The following is an 8,260-nucleotide window of genomic DNA, read 5'->3' as shown; positions in this document are numbered from 1 at the left end:
AGTATTATCGACGTACGGTCAATTGGAGGTGATGTGAGGTCTACGTGGAGTCGTCGGGGGCTGATGTGGGGAGCATGTTTCCCTGGGAAAAGGAGATTGACGAGACAAAACACTTGTGGAGTTTGAGTTCAGATTACTTTATTGATGAATGAATCAAATCTTCTTTATACTTGACCGAGCGAAGACGGCGTAATTCAACATGGCGGACATAGCCTTCCAATCAAACAAATGGGAAACAGATGGGGGGGAGGTTACAGAGGGGGTGCATAAAAGGTACAATGGAGGTGCAGAAAGGGTACTAAGGTGGTACAGAAGAAGTACAGATATACTCCTCTATCGGCCCAGATATATTTTGAGAAAGAGGTATGAGCTCTCAATTCCTCACTCTAACCTCGCTTCCGCGCTTTATTTTCATTATTTACTCGATTTCCATAAGGTTTTGTGCGTACGAAAGATCACCATGGAACCCTTATATTTAAGTGAAGAACGAAATTGAGTATCTGGGCCTTTGAAAGTACACGTTTACCTTAAATTAAGTTCACGCGAATGACTTGAGAACGGGGTGGGTGTCTAATAGCAGTTAGCATGACCCAGCTGCCGTCTATTGGCAAAATGCGCGATCTGATTGGCTACACAGGTGCCGTCTATTGATCGATAGACGGCTCTCGGAGTGCGCGTTCCGTTTTCGCTGAATTTTATAAATCAAAACCTTCAATAAATCAATTCTAGCGATATTCTGTGTGTTATAGATCAGCCGCTGGGTTATGCTAAAACAATTAGACGGCTCGCTCTCGGTTTCTATCGACTTTGATAGTTGGCGAAGGGCTTCACCCAGCCGATAATTGGACAGCTGTAAACAGCCATGTGAGAACGTTCCAGTAGCGTGACAAAAAGGCGCATGGAGATTTAATCAGAAAAGAGAATTTTGCTATAGACACCACAACGTAAATTTACGTGATGGTATTGTCTTTAAATAAAGAATTATTCAGAAAATGTGCAATGACAATCATGTTTTCGTTTCCTCAAGTTTTTTTTCACTTGTTTTCTGTGTACATATCGTAATTTCCTCGTTAAATAAGGAACTTATGTTCATATTACCCCTAGATAAAACCTATTCAACTGTTGTTTTGGCAACTTTATTTTTCTGTATGCAGCAATAGACTGAAGAAAGTTTTTTAAATTGATTGACATATGTTTAGTCGTAGATAGAGCACTGACATCATTCCGTGACACAATTCATTATGAAAACTGAAACACACTGAAAAGCGCAATTTGTCCAAGTGTACCAATAACAAAGATGAATAGATGAAAAAGATGTCATTCTGCTAATTGTGTACTGGAATGAAACTCCCCTGAATCATCACAACTCAGTCATATATAAAGCATTGCTTACAGCCTGAAGGGAATTGTACACGGAATGCTAATATTGAGTCAGGAAAGTTTAATGACTTATTTTGACTTTTTGCTTTAAAGGGAAGATTTTAGTTCCAGTTCCGGTAGGTACAGTAATTAAGGTTAGCGGGAGTTTTGATCCAAAATAATTGACGAGAACTTGTTTATCTTGATTATACCAAAATTGATGTCCAAAAAATTGGAATTGGAAAGTTTTAACCTCGTTACATTAATCCGTTACATTGATTAGAAATGAACTCAAATTAATTCTCCGAAAAACGGTCAGAAATGAGCAAACAATAAATAAATTAAGTCTAAACTGTATTTCACACTAAATTTGTCCTATGAAAAGGGCAGAAAACCGGGCTGACCTTTTACCGGGCAAAAGTTGTCTTTTGTTCATGTGGAAAAATTTCAGCCTGCGGTTATCGAAATTTCTACATAGAACGGAAATTGTGGTTAGCTAGGGGAGACCTCGGAATCTGGAACTTTAAATGCAGCGTTTACGAGAAGTTATTATTTTTTTTTTTTACGAGAAGTGGATTTTTCAACGGCTTCGAGTTAGCTCGCGCGTACGAGAGGTAGACCAAGCTTAGCGTTCCTCTATTGAGTTATGACGCACGCAGTTAGAAGACCTTAAACTTTCGTTCTCCATTTTCGAAAAAAAAAAAAACAAGGCCCGACGTTTCTCATTTATCGAGCACAGGCGTTCGTTTATCGGGTTATGGATGCGCCAAGGCGCTCTTGTTTCAGATCGCCCGGACTTTCTGGCTATGCTGTAAAACAAATTCGTTTATTGCCCAGACTGGGGTCCCTCTCAGAGTGGCACCCCTCAAGGAAAGGCGTTATCAAACTCCGTATAATCAGGAAACAGATTCGTGCTTCGCTATCTTCAAGCTAATGTCACAAACATGCACTGCTCTTGTGTTCTGCACTGCTCTTAACACCTATGTTGTTTTCAGTGACCTGAACTGTGAATGAAACTGAAACACGAGGGAAAGAAAGATATAAGGCTATATGTGTCACGCCATAATTCAATGTCTGAGTAGTATTCGGCTAAGTTGTGTATACGTAAACTCAGTAACCATTGAGGTCTGCATCCTTATAAATATTGTACATTAAAAGCCATTGTGTTGGAAGATAGATACCTACTTTTAATTTTATTTCTGTTATAATTATGCACTCAACAACTTCCTATTCGAAATCGAAACGCAGGCAATGGTTAGAACGTTTGATGCGGCATTGTTATTTTGAAGGAAAAATCCTTTTTGACCCAGATCAGTTGAATCCTCTTCTTTTTCCGCCGCAAAATTTAAATCTAAGAAGCATTGCAATTGCCATTTCCGGCCAAAATCATCAAGACATCGTAAATGAATATCGTTGAATTGATATGGAAGGACAGAAACAAAGTGAAAGATCATGTGCTTTGATAATCATGATATAATAATGAAGAGGGCGGAATGAAAATATATATCACATTCAAGTACATTTTTTTTTCTGAAACGTTATTCTGAGCCCAATGATGTCGACAGGAAACATGTTAAGTTCTTGACTTTTTTCTTCAGTCGTCCGGAGGCCACATAAATGCACGTCTGACACAATTACTTTAAAAAAATGCTGTCACACCATTTTATATCAAATGTCTAATGGTATGGTTAAAATTAGATCAGAAAGGCCTAAAAAATTATGAGAATTTTCAACCTGATTTCTACTAGGGCTTAAATAATTTTTTGAGGGGGTAAGCGGGGTAGAAGTCTGACAGTTTAATTTCTAACTGGTTGCTGAGATCTTCTCTAAGAGCTGCAAATTTTGTAGTGATATCTATTCAGCTGATTTCTCAGAAATGAGCTATATTGTTTTTACCGACAGCTGACAAATCGCTAAATATTTAACTGATAACTGAGTTTCTATTATTTTCTCAAAAGTAAAACTTTTCTTCTTATTCAGCAGATATGTTTGACATGAAAAACATGGAGGAAGTCATACAAGCCATCTCCATCGGCGTCATTTTCGTCGACTTCCTTCTCAACACCTGTCGTGTTCTGAAAGCCATCGAATTACTCAAGGAATGCTTGATCATCCTTGACAACAAAGCAGTCACAAAAGAAGAAGTATTCCAAACATTTACTGAAATAATATATTTCAAACTGTTTGAGGCGTACTGTCTGGTCAATGATTACACGAGGGCATTACAATACGGCAGAAAACTTCTTAGCATGTTTCACAAAAGAGGTGAAAAAGTATTAGAAAGCAGGCTAAGCTTGCAACTGGCTAAATTATACGAGGAGCAGTGTAAACATTTAGAAGCAAAAGGACTCTGTGAGAAGGCGTTAGCAATCAGTACAGAAATTGGTGACTGCAAAGGACAAGCCTCAGCTTACGGAAACCTAGGAGTCGTCTTTCGATCTCTTGGTGAATATGTCAAAGCTAAAGACTATCACGAGAGAGCAATTAAAATCACCAAAGCAACTGGTGACAGAAGGGAAGAAGCGTCATGTTATGTCAACCTAGGAAATGTGTTCCATTCTCTGGGTGAACATCACAAGGCTAAAGAACACATGGAAAAGGCTCTTCTGATTATGAAAGAGATCGGAGATAAAAGAGGGGAAGCTTTTTGTTACGGAAACCTTGGAGCTGTTTTCCTAATTCTTGGTGAGTATTTAAGTAGCGTGACCCATCTCCAGAAAGCGCTTGCGATGAGAATTAAAATTGGAAATGACAGAAATGGAGAAGCAAGAGACTATGGAAACCTGGGAACTGTGTTTTACTATCTTGCTGAATATGGCAAGGCTAAAATATATCTCGAGAAAGCAATTGCAATCAAAAAAGAAATTGGTGACAAAAGAGGGGAAGCAGCAGATTACGGAACCTTAGGAAATGTGTTTCTCTCACTAAGTGAATATGTCAAGGGTAAAGTGTATCACGAAAAAGCGCTTGCAATTAGTCAAGAGTTTGGCGACAGATATGGTGAAGCCACAGCTTACGGAAATCTGGGAACGGCTTTTGTAAATCTTGGTGAATATGTCAAGGCCGAAGAGTGTCTTGAGAATGCGCTTGCCATCAAAAAAGAAATCGGAGACAGAGACGGAGAAGGAAGAAGTTACGGAAGTTTAGGGAATGTATTTCTCTCCCTTGGCAAATACGCGACGGCTAAAGATTATTTTGAGAAAGCACTTGCAATATCAAAAGAAACTGGTTATAGAAACGGAGAAGCCATATGTTACGGAAACCTTGGAAAAGTGTTTTTCTTTATTGGTGATTATGTCAAGGCTGAAGAACATTACGAGAAAGCACTTGAGATCAGAAAAGAAATCGGTAGCTTAGACGGAGAAGCAGCATATTACGGAAATTTAGGAGGTGTATTTATTTGTCTCGGTGAATATGTCAAAGCTAAAGATTATCTTGAGAAGGCACTAGCAATGAGCAAAGAGATTGGAAACGTTGAACAACAATTTGTGTCACTTTATAAGCTTGCACAGCTCAAGTTTTACCAAGGAAAAACGCAGGAAGCCTTTTCGTATCTCCATTCAAGTATCTGCAAGTGCGAGGAATTGCGAGGTTTTCTCGGAGACAACGATCAATTTAAGATAAACTTTTCCGACCTGCGAGGTTTTCCCTACTGGAAGCTAAGTGAAATGTTTTGTGATTCTGGAAATCCTTACGAAGCTCTCTATGTGGCAGAACTTGGACGGGCCAGAGCTCTGGCAGATTTAATGTCAGCTCAGTACTCTGTGAAGAATCAAGTCTCAGTCAACCCTCAATCGCGGGCTGGTATCGAACAGATCATGAAGAAGGAAAGTAGTTGCACTTGTTTATACATCTCTTATTCTTCTCAAGTTTTATTATTATGGGTTTTAAATAAAAGTGGTGTCATGCATTTCCGACAAATGAAAATAAATGATGACACTGCAAGCCGTGGACTACAGCAAGTTAGAAATTTAAATGACTTTTTTGCAAAAAGCTTTCGAAGATTTGCTATTTTACCAGAGGAGCGTTGCGAGGATCGCTCTTTACATGATGACGTCAAAGCGACATCAAAGTCAACTCAGAAAGGCAGTCCCGCTTCTTTCCGAATTGTGGAAGAGGAAGAAGAAAACAAAAATCAGGAACCAGACATCTCTTTGTGTTACAAAATGATCATCGCTCCCGTAGCCGACTTACTCGAGGAACCCGAGATCATCATTGTTCCTGATCGCTCCTTGTACAAAGTTCCATTTGCAGCGTTACCAGATAAGAGAGGGAAATATTTAGCCGAGACTTTCAGGATCCGCATCGTTCCTTCTTTCACGACTCTCAAGCTCATTCAGGACAGTCCAGCAGACTATCACAGTCAGACCGGTGCACTGATAGTGGGAGATCCTGATGTTGGTTTGGTGCGTTACAAAGGAAAGAAAAAGAACATATCTAGATTACCCTGTGCAGGAAATGAAGCAGCCATGATTGGACGACTGCTGGGCGTTCAGCCTTTGTTGGGAGAGCAAGCAACTAAGCAGGCGGTACTTGATAGGATAAATTCAGTAAGCCTTGTACATTTTGCTGCACATGGTGATGCTGAAAGAGGAGAAATTGCCCTTTGCCCTCCACGTCCCATCACCAAAATTCCTGTCGAAGAAGAATACCTGTTGACAATGTCTGACATTTCTCGAGTTCAACTGAGAGCCAAGCTTGTGGTACTGAGCTGTTGTCACAGTGGCCAAGGAGAGACGAAAGTTGAAGGCGTTGTTGGAATCGCTCGAGCGTTCTTAGGCTCCGGTGCACGCTCAGTGTTGGTGGCACTGTGGGCACTTGAAGACAGTGCAACAGAGCAGCTGATGAATAATTTCTACGGTCACCTTGTTCTTGGGGAGAGTGCCAGTGAATCTCTTCATGAAGCCATGAAGTGGATGAGAGCGAATGGCTACAATCACGTAAGACAGTGGGCACCATTTATGCTGATTGGAGATAACGTGACGTTTGATTTTAGAAAATAAATCGGTAAGTTTGATTTATTAAGAAGACATGTCACATTTTGAAATTGCAGCTATTCTAAAATAAAGTCTAGCAGTATATAGTTCAACTGAATCAGCGACAGTGGCCCCCAAAAAGTCGTATATTGAACCAATATCAATGTCAGTAGTTACTATGCAATTATCTTGCAGGTGTTTTAACCAAGAAATGCATTTTGTGGCTGCCGTAGTTTTTTGTTTTTATTCTTTCCGGAAAATTGACTTCGTCGTGACAGTTGTGCTAAAGAAAATTATTGCATTGAATTGAGATTAACTTTGTTGATATCCTCTTATTATAGGTGTTATAACACGAAAGACCTCATCAATAGAGAACAGATCACGGGGTCACTGTACTTAAGTGAGAAGTTATGACCTGGATCAGTGAAAAGCTTGATGCAAATGCCAAGTTTTCAAGTGTATATGACTTATGTTTGTCTCGATTCGCTTGATGGAATCTAAACGGGAACCGGATGTGAACATCGAAGAAAAAGTCGAAAGTTTTTTCGTCACTGCGTTTTACCCTCGTCCCAAAAAAGGTGAAATGTCACTTCCAGTTTGGTCAAAACCGCTTGAAGTTAGGATCTGGGTCTTTGCGAGCTACGACGTTCAACAAAGAACGTTTTTCGCGGAGTTGACAGACACGTGAAGAACGGTGGTTTCTAATTATACCTTTTGTTAGGTGACGTTCTCGTTGCCGATAAAGTACATCAGCCACAGACCGGATTTGTTTTTACTTATACCTACCATTCTGTTATTTTGAATTTGCTTGTCGAGGAAAATTGGAGTAGTTCTTCGTTCTTTTCATCTTCCTCGAAAGGACCTTCACCGCCATTTCTCAACTCACCACCATTAAGCCTGAACAAGAATTGCAACCACGACTAATCAGAAGGTCGCAAAACAAAAGGCGTAACTAGCTGAACACTGCCTGCAAGTTCCATGCAAAACAACCACAAGAATGGATAAATTCGGGCTATACTTTTTATAGAACGTGTTGTTTGAATTTTTATTTGGATTTGAACACTAATTTTAGTATCCAGCTACAGGGAGGTACTGAACCAACAGACCAAATGAATGCCTTTAGACAATTGCACGAAATACTAGTTTCTTTTAATTTTTTTTTAAACTTTACCCTGCCTTCAATTCAAGGCCGCCGCCAAAGTTGTTTAAACAGCTTTTCGCAAACTAAAAATAAGGATTTCAAGATATTTAGAATGTTTGGGTGGTATTTAGACTATTTTTTGACAAATAGTAGGCTCTTTTGCATGCATTACTGTCTCTTCCACAAGTTACATTTTGCTTCCGGTTGTAAGATGGTCTTCCCCTTTTCACTTTATTGAACTCGTAGACATCCTCGGAGACCCAGGGGCAGTTAGTGGGGCGAGGGAAACGCGAAAATGCGGGTAGAAAATAGCGCGAAACTGCGAGGGAAAAAATCAGCATATAAAAGCTGTATTGACTGAAAGTGCCCCTGGGGAAAGAGTCTCACCAGACCAGTTCAAAAAGCTCTCTGAATACTGCCTCCTGATTGGGCAGAAAAATCTTTTGTTTTCCCTTTGTATTATTCTGCCCAATCGGCGACCAGCCTGACTACAGTCCTTTTGGTGTGTTCTCACACGAAATATGTACACAAAGCCAGTTCGCTCGCCATACCTGTCTTGCTTGTTCGCCAAGAATTTGCTCGGGAAGGAAAAGTTTCGGCTAGTGCCTCCCCTGGTTGAAAACGTCAAAAGTTTGACGGCCATGCACGCGGAGAAACGGCGGATTCTTCAGATTGTGGTCGATCGCAGGTATCGTTACACCTGCATGCTGTTTGCGAGTTTTAAAAGTTTGTGTGCGATATGGTAGTTGCACTGCTGTAATGGATGTTTTCAGTTTTTTTTTTT

The 8,260-nt window shown here is 40.1% G+C and overlaps 1 protein-coding gene across 2 annotated transcripts; it reads left to right on the top strand.

The window, feature by feature from the left end:
• Positions 1-300: 300 nt before the first annotated feature.
• On the top strand, positions 301-7,850 carry LOC144654306 (uncharacterized). 2 transcript variants are annotated; one of them, XM_078514418.1, is made up of 2 exons: positions 301-1,496; positions 3,340-6,460. In XM_078514418.1, exon 2 carries the CDS (start codon positions 3,345-3,347, stop codon positions 6,360-6,362), a length of 3,018 nt encoding a protein of 1,005 aa, XP_078370544.1. In that variant the 5' UTR covers positions 301-1,496; positions 3,340-3,344; the 3' UTR covers positions 6,363-6,460. The 2 variants fall into 2 exon arrangements, with proteins under 2 accessions (XP_078370544.1, XP_078370535.1); XM_078514409.1 differs by lacking the exon at positions 301-1,496 and adding an exon at positions 6,677-7,850 and having other exon boundaries at positions 3,044-6,366.
• The last annotated feature ends 410 nt before the right edge of the window (positions 7,851-8,260 follow it).

Source organism: Oculina patagonica, chromosome 1 (assembly GCF_052425735.1).
Source record: "Oculina patagonica isolate OP01 chromosome 1, crgOcupat, whole genome shotgun sequence".
In the NCBI taxonomy this organism is placed as follows: domain Eukaryota; kingdom Metazoa; phylum Cnidaria; class Anthozoa; order Scleractinia; family Oculinidae; genus Oculina; species Oculina patagonica.
This window is presented reverse-complemented; position numbering and strand designations above follow the sequence as displayed.

Bases quoted from the DNA above. Each gene is read 5' to 3' on its own strand.
- LOC144654306 (XM_078514409.1), top strand. From the start codon at position 3,345: ATGTTTGACATGAAAAACATGGAGGAAGTCATACAAGCCATCTCCATC.